General features: G+C 43.4%; 1 protein-coding gene across 10 annotated transcripts in view; it reads left to right on the top strand.

The window, feature by feature from the left end:
- The window catches only part of TIAM1 (TIAM Rac1 associated GEF 1), a 504,950-nt gene that overhangs the window by 433,221 nt on the left and 53,005 nt on the right, over positions 1-18,724 (top strand). For all 10 annotated transcript variants that reach the window (XM_073804434.1, XM_073804432.1, XM_073804433.1 and 7 more), the window contains 2 exons: positions 5,560-5,646; positions 13,796-14,020. In XM_073804434.1, coding sequence (XP_073660535.1) covers positions 5,560-5,646; positions 13,796-14,020 — 312 coding nt within the window. The remainder of the gene's footprint in view (positions 1-5,559; positions 5,647-13,795; positions 14,021-18,724) is intronic.

Raw genomic sequence — 18,724 nt, 5'->3', positions numbered from 1 at the left:
TTCTCTTTGATCTTTGGTGTTCTTCACTTTAAAACAATTCCTGTGTAAACATGCACTTATTTACAATTCCATAAAATGCCTTTGGGGCCTATTTAAAACAGATAGCCCATCTGGCTTCTGTGCTCTGCGGAGCAGCCAAAGTAAGGGGAAAAAGATATTTACCCTGGGTATGACGAAGGTTTTAGCTTTACATTTCTTAACTTTAATCATCGGGGTTCGCCTGTCATAGAAAAGAAATGGATCCATTGGGAGGAGATTATTTTATCTTATGATATACCCTAGTAATGAAGAAATTATCCTTTCGCACCTCTGTCCCCCAAATATATGTATTATTCTCCTTTCCCTCACAAATGATGTTAAAGGAACTTGTTTTGGTGGGAGTTGGGGTCCCCAAGACCACCTCTGGGTTTTTTGGTTCACTAAGAGGACCCGCTGGACTCAGCTTATTCATGACCATGGTTTATTCCAGCAAAACTATACAAAAGAGCATCAGTAAAAGGGAGAGGCACGTGGGGTGAAGAGCGCAGAAACCAGGTACAAGCTTCCAGAGTCCTCCCCAGTCACACAGAAGTCCATAATTCCCCCAGCCACAAGCTGTGACAATGCGTGTGAACTGTGGTCTGGTAGGAAGTTTGTTAGTGACTCAGTGCCCAGGAATTTTATTGAGAGGCTGGTCAGGGAGGCACCCTCTGCCTAGCATAGACCCAAATTCCAGCCTCCCAGGAGGAAAGCAGGTGTTCAGCACAAACCACATTGTTTGTACAGATTTTAGACACAATGAGCTACATTAGGGTGTTGGGAACCCTCCCAAAATCCAAGTTCCCAGATACCAGCCAGGATCCAAACTGAGAAGCAGGCCTTTCAGAGAATAGCCGTCAGGCTTGCCATGTTAAGGCTTTCCTATGGTCTACCTTCTGGTATAGTTAAGTATGTAATCCTTTCCATAGATTTAAGACTAGTCGTCTTAGCATTACACTTTATGACTTGGATAGTAGTGAAGTTGGTGCTCGAGTGAACTACGTAGGGAAACCCATATGCCATATCAGGGCTAGATCCGTCAGGAGGGCGAGGTTAGCTGAGGCAATGACAGTCACCAAAGCCCAGCGGCTCCAAACAGTGACATTCTTTCTCCTGTTCACCATGCATCCTCTGTGGGTTGGCTGGGACCCTTTCTGTATGTTATCCTCACTCTAGGACCCAGGCCTGCGGCACCTGCCACCTGGGACATTGTCTGTCTCTTGGCAAAGGAGAAAGAGGGAAGGTGGTGATCTGGGTGCCGGCTCACTCCCAATTCACTCGTCAAAGCACGTGACTGGAGGGGGGGATGGGTAGGTGGGCAGAAGAGTAGTCCTACTATGTACTGGAAAAGAGGAGAACTAGAAGGTCTGGTGGAAAGACCTAAAGGTCACTGCACATGCTTGCTTACTGCGTACTTCTCTCTGAATTAACTTATTAGGCTTTTTCACATTTGAAAGCCTTCAAACCCTTTACCGGGCAGCAGCATCTTCAGTATTCCTGCCGAAGCCTCTCCCGCAGGCAGCCAGTCCACCTCTCAGAGCACTCACTGGAGTGCTTTGGCCTAATGAAGAGAACCGAATTTCCAACCCCTGGCCACTTGCGTTACACCCTCACGCTGTTTACTTCTTGACCTTAAAACTAAAGACAGCATTAAAGCCAGAGGACGGTTTTTGATGGCAAGGGATCAATGTGTCTGAAGGCTTATTATGCAGCAGAAGCATGACCTCAGTAATTAAAGCAGTAATTGGTAGCAGTGCTACAAATGAGCATCTGGGTCCTCCAAACTGAATTGTACCATATCCCTTACTCTTTTGTCTTTGGTTTAGTTACTTTCTCTAAGGGGAAAATGTAGCAAGAAGCAAGAGAGGGCTGAATTTCACAGCTCTTGGAATCCAATGCCAAGGTGGACTGGTTTTGGGGACTTCCCTGGCAGTCTAGTGGTTAAGACTGCGCTTCCACTGCAGGGGGCGTGGGTTCCATCCCTGGTTGGGGAACTAAGGTCCCATGTGCCGTGCAGCGCAGCCAAAGAAAAAAAAAGAGGGTTTGGTTTGGTTTGGGGACTCAGGAATAGAAACTGGGCATAGAACCGCTGTATTTTTTATACTTTTTTTTATTAAAGTGGCTGAAGTACTCACAGAACCTGTTCAGATTTCCATGCTGAAGCTATTTCAGGGCATCAGACATCAACCCAGAGGGTACTGTTGGCCGTGCTGCTCACATGACCTGACATAAAGAAGCAGGGGTTTGGGGGTTTTGTTTTCATTTCGGATCTGTCATGGAGCACCCCTGCTTTTGTAAACTACAAAATCCCTTGCTTAGCGGTTGTGGCAGTGTCAGACGATGAGGTTCGCAGTGCTCAGTCTTGCTTTCTGTCCTTACATCGCTGTCAGTTGCAGCCTATCTGTAGTGGTTCCTGGACTTCACCTTGGAAGGCCACCATGCATGGCTAATAACCTTGGGTAAAATCATTTATTCTCAGTGCCCAGTTCGATGTTGGCAGAAGGCGTTCCCACAAGCAGCTAAAGAGTCCCCGAGTCCTAAGAAGACCTGGTTGTCTCTGACCTCAGAATCTACCAAGGATTCTAAGTTCAGCCCACCTCTCTCTGACATTAGCACCTTAGTGCAGCTTCTATACATCAATTTCAGTATCTGTAAGTTCCTAGCACACATCAGCACACATACAAGATCTAACTATAAACCAGATGCTGCTTTCTATTGTAGAACGCTTTAGGGAGGAAATTATGACTTAATAATTCCACTGACTAAACAAATGGAAAGATTTAACACTTGCCTAATTTCTCTCTCTTGCCCCTCCCTCTACCTCAGCCCTCAGGACTCTCTCAGACTTGTTGTTGAAGTTGGTTCAAATAGTTTTGTAATAGACTAAGCATGATCCCCTAGGCCGCCTCGAAGTGGATGAATGCATCGTTTCAGCAACTGAGTATTCCTTCTTCTCTGGGGACTGCTTAGACTATTAGACTTTTGGTCTTGCGTCCCCTCTATGTCAGAGGTGTCTGCACTTTTCTCACTTTCTCTCTTTCATGGTATCCTGGACTCTGGTTCTGAGTACTTCTATTTTGTTTACTTTGTTGTCCTGATTTTTCTTTGGTCATGAATTTCAGTATGCGGAACTTCTGGTTATTTAACAGATGAGTCTGTCTTCTTCGTTTCTTCACTCAGTTTTAATCACTTCCTTCGTTCTCAAGATCATATGCTATTCATGGTGCCTCCTGGTCTTTGTAATTCTAAGCCTTCTGATGGGTATCGGATATATTGGGTTTATATTGAATAACTCTCTCTGTCTTCTGTTGGCAGTCATTTGGACCGCATTACATTTGTCTGCTGGGAATTAGATTGTTGCTATCCTATTTAAAAGAAAAAACTATTCTGACGTGGGCGGCTGACATCAAAAAGTCTACAAATAACAAATTTTGGCAAGGATGTGGAGAAAAGGGAACCTTTCTACACCGTTGGTGGGAATGTAAATTAGTGCAGCCTCTATGGAAAACAGTATAGAGGGTCCTTAAAAAACTAAAAATAGAACTACCATATGATCCAGCAATCCCACTCCTGGATATATATCCGGAAAAAACAAAAACGAATTCCAAAAGATACATGCACCCCAAAGTTCATAGCAGCACTATTTACAATAGCCTGCACGTGGATACAGTGGAATATTATTCAGCCAAAGAAAAGAATGGAATATTGCCATTGGTAGCAATATGGATGTGCCCAGAGGACATTATTTCACAGCTTTAGTGAAATAAGTCAGACAGAGAAAGACGAATACTGTATGATATCACTTACATATGGAATCTAAAAAATAATACAAATGAGTACATATTTGTTACTGTAGGAGATGGTTACAATCCCCACCTTCCCTCCATTGTGCAAATTATTGGCATCTTGAAATGGAGGCTGCTCCTTGGGACTCTTGACACCCTTCATGGTAAGGAAGGAAGGTAGCAAATGAATACCCATCTCCACTGACTTTGGTTTAAGGTGACTTGCAGTAGGCTGTCAACACATCACCTCTCCTGACAATGTGTTCCTTTTATTTTTAATAGAATAAAATTTGAATTAAAAAATTTGGTCTCAGAACTTTATAAAATGGTAGGAGTTTAGAAAGGAAATGCCTGTATTTTAATGAATTCTCTTCATCCTCTCCCTGTTGTAGTCCTTGATTCTTATCTATTCTAACAGATAAAGGAAAAAGAAAATCTCCGCTGCGATGCAGATAAATGCACCTGTGTTAAGGCTAATGTCATTTAAGTGGCTCGTGTCTAAAATTATTTTTATTTCAGTGGGACTTCTTGAAGAGTAATCTGAAAGTTAGAAGTTGCTGTAAGAATGGAATTTAAAATAAGAGAATAAAATAAAGACTTTGGAAAGTCCTCAGGGGGTGGGCTCGTATAGTTCCCTATCCGAGGGAGTTTCGGTACCCTAGTGGGTGATGGCATCTGGCAGTTTTGCCTACGTGTGGGTATCTATTTCCTGGTCCTGTGAATGATACAAAAAAAAACATGTGTTCATTATGACATTAACTGAGAAGTCTCAGTGAGTCCCTGGGCCCCAGTCTTTTAATTAATTATTCTATTTTGTCGTTAGTTGCCTGTTTGTTTTTTTAAACCACTCTTTTTTTCCTTTGCCTAAGCCTTATTTTTCTCCCAGAGCTGAAATCATTCGTGTCATATCTTTACAATTGTATTAATTTCCATTGCCCTTTTAAGATTATCTACCAAAGTATTTTATCCTGAGGGAAAGTCGGTGTTGGTTGTGGACATTCCATTGATCGATCAGAAAGAGTTTTACGTGAGACTGTCTAGAAACAGACGTGACCAAGTCTTGCAGCCATAGGATTGGGAGCACTTAGAACCTCAGGGCCTTGTTCTGCCTTATTTTCCGAAGGATGTAGCAAAACCCAAGATTAATTAACTAATGGGCTTTGAGCTCTGGAAGCCTAGACAGGTATAAGATAATCTTATGATCAGACACTAGGAGAATGTGCAGTCCATCAGTTTCAATATGAAGAAGGATTTCTAAAGTTTGTTGCTACTTCTCCCTGTTTGCAGAATTTTACTAATTAAAGCAGTGTCCACACAGCAATATATATGGAGGAACACACAGCATACAGTTGTTCTGTTGTGACATGTCCTAGGACATAGATTTGCTGAAAAAAGTCAAGGGGACCCAGATGAGATAAGCTGATTGTTTCTGTTTTGTGCTATGGAGGGAACTGTGAAAAAAAAAAAGGCAAAACTATGGCATTTATTAGCAAGCAGGGTAAAACAAAATCATTTTCTTCCGTTTGAGTTGATACGTAGGTTGTATGAAGATAGATGTACCTGGTAATATTAATTTTTACCGTGACTTCTTTTAGAGTGATCTAAACATACATTTTTCTGCTTTGTGAAACAATACAAACAAGGAAAAACTATAACCCCAAGCAATGAACATACCTAGTTCACAGCAGATTCTTCTTACTGTTCGCTCAACACTCAGAGGGTGTGAGCCTTACCTGGCTGTCCCTGTGTTTCCTAGGCTTTTCACTTTCTTCTGTGGAAGAAGATGGTGTTCGAAGGCTCTACGTGAATAGCGTAAAGGAAACTGGCTTAGCTTCCAAGAAAGGTAAGTTATTAAGTGTCTTGTCTTGACTTGTTTGTCTTCAGTTCCCTTTTGCGTTTCTCTAGTTGGCGGATGAGAAGGATATGCCCAAAGGGTTCACCCCTGAAGAGTATTTAAATGTTGTCTCATCAAAAACTCTTCCAGGGAATATGAGTATTATTTCCATCAGCTCAATTGTGCAAGGAATGTTGCCTTCTTGGATTTGAAATCGGATTTTGAGCCCGTCTCCATGGGGTTGATGGGAAATTCCCTTCTACTCAGAAGTGGTTGTCCTTCCCTACCATCTGGGATGGAATGGAGGTCCCAGGGATCTTCTTGAAGCAGATTATTTGGGAAGACCCCTCCGTGCTTTGGTCTGCACTGGTTGAAGCTGACATGGGCCCTTGCCTGAGCTTGCAAAGCTCCATCATGTTCTTTTGCTGCCATTCGTAGAGGAATCTTTGTAGAAGTTGAGAACCTAGGGGTTCAGGATCCTGACTTCCTGCCCTCCTTTGAGAGCTCTTCCCTGCTACACCCTGCCTGTGGCCCATAGTGTTGTCTGTCTAGGCTACTTGTGGAACCCCAGCTCTCCATACTTCTACTCTGAGAGAATCATTTCAACCTACGTTAGTTTCCTAGGGCTGCAGGAGCAAATGGTCACAAACTGGGTGATTCAAATCAATAGAATGTATTCTCACACAGAGGCCTTTCAAACTTCCGGCCTCCTGATGTATTCTCATCAGGAGGCCGGAAGTTTGAAATCAAGGTATTGGCAGGGTTGTTTCTTTCTGGAGCCTCTGCAGGAAGAATCTGTTTCATGGTTCTTTCTGGATTCTGCTGGCTGCTAGTAGCCCATGGCGTCCCTGGCTTGTAGCTGCATCACTCTGATTTCTGCCTCTGTCCTCACATGGCCCTCTTTCCCATGTGTCTCTCCATCTTTACATGGCCTTCTTACAAGAACACCAGTCATTGGATTTAGGACCCACCCTACTCTGGTATGACTTCGTCCTGACTTAATTACATCTGCAAAGACCCTCTCTCCAAATAACGTCACGTTCTGGGTGGACATGACTTTTGGGGGGAACCTGGGCAGGTAGGTAGGGCTTAAAATCCACCTTCATTTCATTCTTCTTGCTATGGAATTTTTAGGTTCATCCAGGCAGTGGCAAAATAATGCCCATTGAATATGAAAGTCCAACATGTCTTGGTCAGTTACACTTGGATGTGATACCTGTATCTGTTCTGCTAGAGGACAGTGGAGCAGCTGGGAGAGGATGGAATGCCTGCCTACCTTTCCCACCTCCTCCCGTGTTCTGGGGCAGCTTAGTTCTGCGTGTTCATGGCTTACAAGCTCCCTGTGCAGCGTACTTTGCCCTGTGCTGTCAGCACTGGAGAAGTGCTACCCGCAGACTTGGCTCTGCACAGAGATGGCAGAGGTGTGCCCAATCAGAAACAAAGTGCAAGTAATTTATCCACTGCTAACGGCCATGGACAAGGATTTTCCTTCATTTTCCTTCCATATTTTCGAGGCCAAAGGCAGTCCAGAGGCCAGAGTTTGACGCATTCAAAGCGTATCTCAGCTAAGAGCAGAGGTGACGGGGTTTATTCCCCTTTAAACCCCAATCTGATTTTTATCTCTTTCAGCACGAATGTGCCGGTTGGCGTGCGGGGGTGGGGAAATACGCTGCCCTGGTTTTTAGTCACATCCTGTTTTAGTCCTTTGAATCCAGGAACACTGGTGTTAGATAACAACAAACGGTCGTCTGCTGCAACTCCCTTGCCCCATATAACACTGTTCTCTGCGGATGCAAGAGTGGTGCCCATTTGTCCACCTAGGTCGCAAACTATTCCCAGTATCCCACCTGCAGAGGGCTGTGTCGGGAGAGATATTTGATGTTAAACGTAACCGCTATGCGAAGACCTCCCAATAACGGAGAGTTCCCTGTGGACCATACGGCCTCTTTGTGGGCGTCTCTGATTATAAAACATCCTTCTCCCTCAGCTTCCGTTCACTGTTTGCCTCCTCGTTTATAGCCAGCCATTGGTGTTCATGATGTGCTTCATGTTAAAACTGCTAAGTCTTTTCCACATTTGACACTTCCAGATCTTTCAACAAGTCATTAGAATGTAGAATACAACTCTGGTCATTGCCCTCTGGACACTCTCCAGATGCTAGTTCTGCTAGAGGACGGTCCAGGTTTTAGTGTTTCTGAAAATGACCAGAATGTGGTGCCAGGAAGGAGCATCTGGTAGCACGCAGCCTAATGAGATCTGAATATTCTGTTTGTATTAATTGAACCTACACTTGATTTATTTTTCTTAGCCACCTTGGGCTTTTGGCCTGTGATGGGCTGATGGGTAATCCCCATATTCCTGCTTTCTCTTGCCTACCTTTTGCTCTGTGTCGGATCTCATGTTGGCTGTACTTGTAGAACTGACTTTTGGAACCAAACTGTGTTTACACTTATCTGTGTTCATCTTGGGCCTGTTTGGCGCATTGCTCTGCTCTTGGAATCATCTGAGGTTGGGATCAGGCATCTTCTTTGCTGTCATCTAAGTGTCTTCCAGATGGCTCCACAGGACACAGAGAAAGCTCTGTGCTGTATTTTTCTACACAGATAGATTAGATGCTTCACAAATTTTACCGTGGGTGGGTGGTGGGGGTCATTTTTGAGTAGGCTCAAAAATTCCAAAAAACAGTTTTCCTCTTTGTTCTACCAAATATTAATAATGAGAGTTAATGTCTTGAATATCTTCCACATGCCAAGTGCTGTGCAAAGAGTTTTATATGGATTATTTTGTTGAATCTCATTTAATCCATGCCCCTCTTTACGTATGAGGAAACTGAGGCTGGGAGAGATTCAGGAACATGCCCACGGGCACAGAGCTGTTACACAGTGGGGTTGTGACAGAAGGACCCCAACAAGGTACTTCATTGCCCACCACTGCTGGGCCCCCTGCTCTCACTTATTAATACTGAGACTAGCTCACTCAGGTAGGCCCTGTATTAGTTTCCTAGGGTTGCCATAACAAACTACCACATATTGGGTGGCTTAAGAAACAGAACTGGATAAAACTAAAAGCTGGTTCTTTGAGAAGATAAACAGAATTGATAAACCATTAGCCAGACTCATCAAGAAAAAAAGGGAGAAGACTCAAATCAATAGAATTAGAAATGAAAAAGAAGTAACAACTGACACTGCAGAAATACAAAGGATCATGAGAGACTGCTATAAGCAACTATATGCCAGTAAAATGGACAACCTGGAAGAAATGGACAAATTCTTAGAAAAGCACAACCTTCCAAGAATGAACCAGGAAGAAATAGAAAATATAAACAGACCAATCACAAGCACTGAAATTGAGAATGTGATTAAAAATCTTCCGACAAACAAAAGCCCAGGACCAGGTGGCTTCACAGGCAAATTATGTCAAACATTTAGAGAAGACCGAACACTTATCCTTCTCAAACTCTTCCAAAATATAACAGAGGGAGGAGCACTCCCCAACTCATTCTACGAGGCCATCATCACCCTGATACCAAAACCAGACAAAGATGTCACAAAGAAGGAAAACCACAGGCCAATATCACTGATGAACATGGATGCAAAAATCCTCAACAAAATACTAGCAAACAGAATCCAACAGCACATTAAAAGGATCATACACCATGATCAAGTGGGGTTTATCCCAGGAATGCAAGGATTCTTCAATATACGCAAATCAGTCAGTGTGATACACCATATTAACAAATTGAAGGAGAAAAACCATACGATCATCTCAATAGATTCAGACAAAGCTTTTGACAAAATTCAACACCCATTTATGATAAAAACTCTCCAGAAAGTAGGCATAGAGGGAACTTACCTCAACATAATAAAGGCTGTACATGAGCCAGCATCATTCTCAATGGTGAAAAACTGAAACCATTTCCTCTAAGATCAGGAAGAAGACAAGGTTATCTACTCTCACCACTGTTATCCAACATAGTTTTGGAAGTTTTAGCCACAGCAATCAGAGAAGAAAAAGAAATAAAGGGAATCCAAATCCGAAAAGAAGAAGTAAAGCTGTCACTGTTTGCAGATGACATGATACTATACATAGAGAATCCTAAAGATGCTACCAGAAAACTACTAGAGCTAATCAATGAATTTGGTGAAGTAGCAGGATACAAAATTAATGCACAGAAATCTCTTGCATTCCTATACACTAATGATGAAAAATCTGAAAGCAAAATTAAGGAAACACTCCCATTTACCAATACAACCAAAAGAATAAAATACCTAGGAATAAACCTACCTAGGGAGACAAAAGACCTGTATGCAGAAAACTATAAGACACTGATGGAAGAAATTTAAGAGATGGAGAGATATACCATATTCTTGGATTGGAAGAAGCAACATTGTGAAAATGACTCTACTACCCAAAGCAATCTACAGATTCAGTGCAATCCCTATCAAACTACGAATGGCATTTTTCACAGAACCAGAACAAAAATTTTCACAATTTGTATGGAAACACAAAAGACCCTGAATGGCCAAAGCAACCTTGAGAAAGAAAAACGGAGCTGGAGGAATCAGGCTCCCAGACTTCGGACTCTACTACAAAGCTACAGTAAACAAGACAGTATGGTACAGGCACAGAAACAGAAATATAGATCAATGGAACACGATAGAAAGCCCAGAGAAAAACCCACGCACATATGGTCACCTTATCTTTGATAAAGGAGGCAAGAATATACAGTGGAGAAAGGACAGCCTCTTCAATAAGTGGTGCTGGGAAAACTGGACAGTTACCTGTAAAAGAACGAAATTAGAACACTCCTTAACACCATACACAAAAATAAACTCAAAATGGATTAAAGACCTAAATGTAAGGCCAGACACTATCAAACTCTTAGAGGAAAACATAGGCAGAACACTCTATGACATACATCACAGCAGGATCCTTTTTGACCCACCTCCTAGAGAAATGGAAATAAAACCAAAAATAAACAAATGGGACCTAATGAAACTTCAAAGCTTTTGCACAGCAAAGGAAAGCATAAACAAGACGAAAAGGCAACCCTCAGAATGGGAGAAAATATTTGCAAATAAAGCAGCAGACAAAAGATTAATCTCCAAAATATGCAAGCAGCTCATGCAACTCAATATCAAAAAAAAAAAAACCAAACAACCCAATCCAAAAATGACCAGAAGACTTAAACAGACATTTCTCCAGAGAAGATACAGAGATTACCAACAAACACATGAAAGGATGCTCAACATCACTAATCATTAGAGAAATGCAAATCAAAACTACAATGAGGTATCACCTCACACCAGTCAGAATGGCCATCATCAAAAAATCTACAAACAGTAAATGCTGGAGAAGGTGTGGAGAAAAGGGAACCCTCTTGCACTGTTGGTGGGAATGTAAATTGATACAGCCACTATGGAGAACAGTATGGAGGTTCCTTCAAAAACTAAAAATAGAACTACCATAGAACCCAGCAATCCCACTACTGGGCATATACCCTGAGAAAACCATAATTCAAAAAGAGTCATGTACCACAGTGTTCACTGCAGCTCTATTTACAATAGCCAGGACATGGAAGCAACCTAAGTGTCTATTGACAGATGAATGGATAAAGAAGATGTGACACATGTATACAATGAAATATTACTCAGCCATAAAAAGAAAGGAAATTGAGTTATTTGTAGTGAGGTAGATGGACCTAGAGTCTGTCATACAGAGTGAAGTAAGTCTGAAAGAGAAAAACAAATACTGTATGCTAACACATATATATGGAATCTAAAAACAAAACCAAAACCAAAATGGCTCTGAGGAACCTAGGAGCAGGACAGGCAGAAAGATGCAGACGTAGAGAATGGACTTGAGGACACGGGGAGGGGGAAGTGTAAGCTGGCACGAAGTGAGAGAGTGGCACGGACATATATACACCACCAAACGTAAAATAGATAGCTAGTGGGAAGCAGCTGCATAGCACAGGGAGATCAGCTCAGTGCTTTGTGACCACCTAGAGGGGTGGGATAGGGAGGGTGGGAGGGAGATGAAAGAGGAAGGGGATATGGGGATATATGTATACATATAGCTGATTCACTTTGTTATAAAGCAGAAATTAACACACCATTGTAAAGCAATTATACTCCAATAAAGATGTTAGAAAAAAAAAAAAACCCAGAACTTTATTCTCCCACAGTTCTGGAGGACAGAGTCTGAAACCAACGTGTGTGCAGGGCTGTGGTCCCTGGGAGGTTCAAGGGGAGAATCCTTTCTCGCTTCTTCCTTCATCTGGAGGCTCCAGGTGTGGCCGCATCGCTGCAATCTCATCCTCCATCTTCACATAACATTCTCCTCTTCTCTCTGTGTCTCTCTTTTGTGTGTCTCTTACAAGGACACTTTTCAGTGGGTTCAGGACCCATCAGATAATCCAGCATGATTTTATCTCAAGATCTTTTACTGAATTACAGCTGCAAAGATCCTGTTTCCCAATAAGCTTGCATTCCCAGGTTTTGGGACATGGACATATCTTTTTAGGGGCCACCCTTCAACCCACTACACATTGTTATTCAGCCAGTCACAGCAACCTAGAAATTCTTTTTTTAAAAATTATTTTATTTTTATTTATTTAGTTTTTGGCCGAGTGGCTTGCGGGATCTTAGTTCCCTGACCAGGGATTGAACCTGGACCCTAGGCAGTGAGAGCCCAGAGTCCTAACCACTGGACCACCAGGGAATTCCCGCCAACCTAAAAATTCTTTTAAAAAAACAAAAAACTTGCAGATGGTTTTAGTTTTTAAGTCGTTTTTTCTTTTTCTCCTTATTTTACCTCCTCTAATATCTAACGAAAAGAATTGTCTCCAAGAGAACACTTAAAAACCAATAACTGCCTTTCCCATGTGGAAATTTTGTGTTTTCAAGTCAAATGCTGTGATGCCAAAATCTTTCACCTAAAAAATGGAATGGTTAGTCTCCCAGAATTCTGCCTCTGACGTGGAGGAAAACCTTCTCATTTCTCCCCCATTGCCTCCTCACCTGCGATGTTTCTTGGAGTATTTTATGATAGAAAATTGATTTCAAGTATTTTGGAAACCTGAGTAAAGCTGGCCGATAGGTGTGACCCGGTGAAGTTGGGAAGTGAGAACTTCTCTGCGGAATTATTTTTCTGTGGAATCAGAGTGAGAACTGCGGGTGTGCCTGAGGGACTGTGTGGCTTTGCGTTTGGCAGTTCATCCTTTGTCTCTGCCCTTCAGTCACTCCCTTTTTCAAGTTAGTTTTTCCACAAACAAACTTAGAAAATAAGAAATATTCTTAGAAAATAAGAATCAGACTCCTTTCTTCTTCTTAACTGAAGGGAAATCTTATTTCCTCTCCTGTTCTTCCCTAATCTCTCCCTCTCTCAAACTGCTGGAATGTTCTTGTAATGTCAGGGGGACCTGCCCCGGGTCAGTCACAAGTTCTTGTTCTCCTAGGCTGAGCTGGTTCACGGCTGCTCCTCTGGGTCCCAAGCTTCGGCAGCTCCCCAGCATGCTTTGCAAAAGTAGCAGAACCTTTGGGGACCTTCAAAAGGCCATTCACCCCTAGGTCCTGATGCAGTTTCAAATAAAAGGTGGGGGAGGGGAAAATATGATTGCATTTGGTTCCATAAACTATCATCTCTCAATGTGTTTGGAATAAGATGACCTTCAGTGGTTGTAGCCGAGGAGATGCCTGCATTTTGATTCCGTAGAAATGATTCATAGACTTGAGCTGGCTGTGCACACGTGTCCACCGTAGCACAAGAAGGCATAGAAATGGCTGCAGTCGGGGAGCCTTTCCGTCTTTTCCCCTCAAAGTGCCAGGACGATAGCCAGAATTAGCATTTGCGAGGAGCAATTGGCAGATGCTTAGAGAACATAGATTCAAGAAGGAATAAATTTGTTTAGCTGGTGTATTCAGGACGGGATGGGCGTGCTGTGACATCCCAGTCTAGAACCTTCCAGACCCAAAGACCACGTGATCACCTGATGATCCCCTTTGCGCACTACAGCCTGTTTGCAGCAACACCTATAACAGGAGGGCTCGGTGTGCCCTTTCGAAACAGGGCGTCTAAGATGCTGTGATCTGATTTGACGCTGCAGCTGCTTTTATGCGTGTGTGACATTAAACATTTTCCGTCTCGCGTTTGGCAGGCCTGAAAGCGGGAGATGAGATTCTTGAGATCAATAATCGTGCTGCGGGCACCCTGAATGCCTCCGTGCTCAAAGATTTCCTCGCGCAGCTGTCCCTGGGCCTCCTGGTGAGGACCTACCCGGAGCTGGAGGGAGAAGCAGAGCTGCTGGGGAGCCCGCCCCTCCGGCTGGACGGCCCCGCCGACCTCAGCGAGAACCCTCTCGCCTTTCTCACCAGCAACACAGGTATGGCTGTGCACCGGGCTGCCCCTCGGAGGCTGCCCACGCGGCTTGCGTGTTTCTGTGGATTTCCTGCATCTGGTAGGTCAGCTAAGATGTGTAAGATGAGCAGATTACTGAGCTTCCTGTCGAAATTTCAAAGGGGCCAGGAGCTCCTGTGCCGGTGGAACTGCTGTTTGGCTGCAATGGAAATCTTTGTCGTGCTGCTCTTGTTGGTCATTTGGGAGAAAGATACATGGGTGGAGGCCACTGTCTCTTGGCTGTGGACGAGAGTTGGAGACACAGAAGTGCCAGGAATCACTTAAGATGCTGGGGCTCTTGGTGCTCTCTTCCCTGCCGTCCGTGGCACCATCCCCCAAATCACCCAGCCCTGCTTTTCCTTCTGTGGAAGAGGAAGATGTGGGGTGAGATGGCCAGAGTGGAAATATGCCCAGAACTGGTGTTTGGTCAACTTTTCTCTTGGGCCCTTGTGACCTAGAGTCTGGACAGGAGCCCATCGGTGGAACCCCCTGCCCTGCCCCATCTGCCACTTCTCCTGTTTACACGTTTCTTCCCACTCCATCTGGCAACTTTATACTCATTCAGAAAGGGACAGCTTGAATGCTGCCTGCCCCGGGGAGCCTTCCTGGCACCCCACCAAGCTCCTCAGGACCCTGCGAAGACATCTTTCACGTGGGCCCTGCTCCTCTTACACTCTTCTTACTTGCTTGCCTCTCTCTCCTGAGTTTGTTTCCTGGTACGAGGCTTAGGTTTTCTTCCCCTTGCTACACAGGCGCCCATTCTTGTTCAGCGGGAGAATCAGGGAGCAAGCCCATAGGGGAACAGATTACTGCTGTCACTTATCTCACCATGACCTGGTTCTAGAGTTGGGGTTGATCTGGTAAGCTGGAGTTTGGGATTTATTTTCTCTTTAACACTCGGCTTAGAAGAAGTCTTCATTTTCCACTTCTGAGTGTAGGTACTCTGAGTATTCTTATTTTTCGAAGTCCCTTCTGAAGCTTGGCTTGGTAAGAATAAATCACAGGCGGATGCCTTGTGACAGTTCATCCTTTTATTGGGTGGTTCCCTAGGAGAATCTGACAAGTTGAGGCTCGAGAGAATCAATCACACTTAGTTACTGTTGACTTCTGACTCATTTTGTCATTGTAGTACCCACACGCCAATCACATCTTTAGAAAAGGACCCCAGGGAGCTGGGTACCCTTTAAAAAATTTTTTTTTTAATTTTTTATTGAAGTACAATTGAATTACAATGTTGTGTTAATTACTGTTGTACAGCAAAGTGACTCAGTGATACATATATATATATACATTATTTTTCATATTCTTTCCTCTTATGGTTTATCACAGGATATTGACTATAGAACCTTGTTGTTTATCCATTCTATATATAATAGCTTACGTCTGCTAACCCCAAACTCCCACTCCACCCCTCCCCCGCCTCCCTTCCCCTTGGCAACAACCAGTCTGTTCTGTATGTCCCTGATTTTGTTTCTGTTTCACAGATAGGTCCATTTGTGTCATATTTTAGATTCCACATATAAGTGATATCGTATGGTATTTGTCTTTATCTAACCAGGGAGCTGTGTACCCTTAATGATAGGGAATGGATACCATGAAGGTTGTTCTTTTATGTGACCACAAGATGGCAGGCTCAATCCCGTAAAACTCCGTTCACCGTGGTTTCTGTAAAATGACTGAGTAAGGCGTGTTGTGTTAGATTAGGTTACTGAAAGGACTTTATAAGGTCTGGATGTACATACTACGAACAACAGTGTGTACTCAACCTTTTTTGGATGTTTTTTCCTGTCTGAGCCCTTCCTGTGGGTTATGGATATAAAGTAGGTGTTGGCAAACTAAGACCCCCTGGCCAAATCCAGACTATGGCCTGTTTCTGTGAATAAAGTTTTATTAGAACACAGTCACGCCCATTCATTTATGTTTTGTCTCTGGCTGCTTTCCCATCGCAATGGCAGAGCTGAGTAGTTATGACTGGGACTCATGGTCTGCAAGGCTGAAAATATTTACTATCTGGCCCTTTACAGACCCCTGATATAAAGTGTGATTGCTCATGATTTGTTCCTTTAAACCCAGTCATAGTTTTGATATATTTCTTTCTTTTGAAAAAAGATTTGTGTGTGTGTGCGTGCGTTTGCACATGCACACAGTTTGCCAAGTTTTAAAACCTTTTATTAAATTTTTTTTTAATTTAAAAATGTGTTTGTACATAGGTGTCTGGGGAATATTTGAGTATATTTTGTATCTATAGCCCTATCCTGTCAGCAGCTGACCTTACATCCTCCTTCAGACCAGACACCTTTGTAATCTGCATGCTACATCCACTGAACCTACTGTTGTTTAAACCACATTAAAACTTTCATTTTGGAATCATCCGTAGAAGATTTAGTTATTTGTTTCCAGATCATAACTTGGAACTGACATTTCTTAAGTATTTGCTCTGTCCCAGACATTAATCTGGATGTGGAAAGTTATAATGATGACTATGACATGATTCTGTCCTCATACTTAACATTTTAGTGTAGTCCTTTGTTTTTTAATTGCTTCACCTTTTAATATTTTGTAGGGATCAGAAATCCTTCAGAGCCAAGTGTGCGTGGTCAAGTTAGGTAATCTCCGTGGTTCCAGAATACAGCATGAAAGTAAAGGCACAGTGTGGGTTTTCTGGAAAGTTTCTAAGTTGGTTTCAACATTAATAAGTTCCAGAAGAATTCTCAGATGCTCTCAGTCGTGGTGGCCCCATCGGACTGCCTGGAGGCAAGCAGTCACTCAGGCTCCCCACCTGGGTCTCAGCGTGTTTGCCTCCTGGTTACTGCCATTTCCTAGTCCCTATTTACCAGTGCAGGATAAAAGAGGGGGCAAGTAAACAGGATAAAACAACCTGAAAGATGGTTCCATAGTGAGGCAGAGTTTATGAAGCAGTGTGCACAGACAGCTGCAGTGACGATAGAAAACAACTGAGAAAGTGTGTACAATGGGCAGGCTGGACTATAGCCTTCATCTAAATATAGAAGTAACTAAAAATAAGAAGCCTCCTGAGTGACGGATTTGAGGTTTGATGCAGGTTAGGGTGGTCATAGTGGATGTGAGGCAGCCTTGATGGAAAGCCTGGCCGGGTCCACAGGCACCCTGGCTGGTGCCCATCTGTAGGAGGCTGGGTCTGTGGATTGCCCCATTTTACGAGTCCAAGTATGCAGATGTGGCCTTGATGCTGCCCTGATAATTCTGATTGAAATATGTGATTAGCTCTCAGGGCTGGATTATTTCTGAAGCCTCTTTTGTGGAGAGGTTTGTTTCCTCCAGGTAGAAGTATCACTACCTAGTGGCTAAGAGTGGGCTCTGGAACCAGGTTCCTTGGGAATGCGTCCTATTTTTATGTTTATTAGCTTCATGACTCTGAACAGATTACGCTTAATCTCTCTGTGCCCCGTGTCCCTGTGCATAAAATGGGGATCGTACCACACCACTGTCGAACGCGGTTGTTGTGAGGAATGACTGAGTGATGAAAGTGAGGTGTTTAGAATATGTTCTAAGAGGGACTCAAACGTTATGCATTCAAAGCACAGTCTCTTGTGGGGATGGGAAGATTCTCTAGCTAGTAACCAGAGGCTGCTCGGTTTTGATCTCCTCCCTGCCCTCTCTTCCACTTCAATCTGCACCAGGTGGATTGTCTGATAACTAAGTTTATGAAGTATACTTAAGGTAGTTTCCTTCCCCAAGTAGAAAGAAGTAGATTCTGCAGACTAGAAGGCTGAGACCCCTGGGCCCCTTTTCAGAGATCAGGATTCCCTTGGTCTGAGGTCGGGGCTGTGTTTGCACGTGTTAGATGGTTGCTTAAAAATCCTTAGGTGATTCTAACGTGCAGCTAAGATTGGAGGCTACTCCCTTAGGTCACCGACTATTCTTGGTTAGTGATCCTCTTTTTTTCATCTGGGTGGAATGGTAAGATGATTGGAATCTTACGGTCCCATGCAGACCATCTACAGGGGTGTTTGTGGATAACATTCTGTGGTCTGCTTCATGGAGATTTCTGTAATGACAACCTGGTAGGTAAACTCCTGCATCCTCCTCTTCCTCGGTATAGGAGGGACACATGGTGACTGGATTGCCGTGTTGGCTTGGAAAGCCAGGGACTGGAGAATAGATTCCATCCTAAGTGTTCTCTCAATAAGACTCAGTTTCCATTCTTGGCCATTGGCCATCCACGTGTCCTTGCTGAAATCTTCCTGGGGCTATTCTTCATCATTTTTCTTGTTCTTTTTTTTTTTTTTTTTTCCAACAGTTGTTTAGGGACAGACTGGTAAGAAAATGGGGGAAGAGGATCCAGGCAAAAAGCTAGTTCCTTCAGTGGCTATTACTTTAGAAAGAGCCTGAAGTGAAGGGGAAGCTGGCGTAGGAAGTTGCAAAACTCTGTTTCTGTGAGCTTTCCAAAAAGCCTCTGTAATGTTCCTGTGTGATTTATTTTGAATACTGATCTCATCTGGTGCTACTGACAATTGGGGCCAGATAATTCTTTGTTGTGGGAGGCTGTCCTGTGCCTTCACGTTAGCAGTATTCCTACAAACAACTCTCAGCTAGTCGTTTTTAACCCCCTCCCCCCAAGTTGTGTCAAAAATAATCTTCAGACATTGCTAAATGTCCCCACAGGGGCAAAGTCTCCAGTTGAAAGCACTGGCCTGGTTGATTAGAATGT

The sequence above is a fragment of the Tursiops truncatus genome, chromosome 4 (assembly GCF_011762595.2).
Source record: "Tursiops truncatus isolate mTurTru1 chromosome 4, mTurTru1.mat.Y, whole genome shotgun sequence".
NCBI lineage: Eukaryota > Metazoa > Chordata > Mammalia > Artiodactyla > Delphinidae > Tursiops > Tursiops truncatus.
The sequence above is the reverse complement of the archived record's forward strand: the minus strand, read 5'-3'. Positions and strand labels throughout refer to the sequence as shown.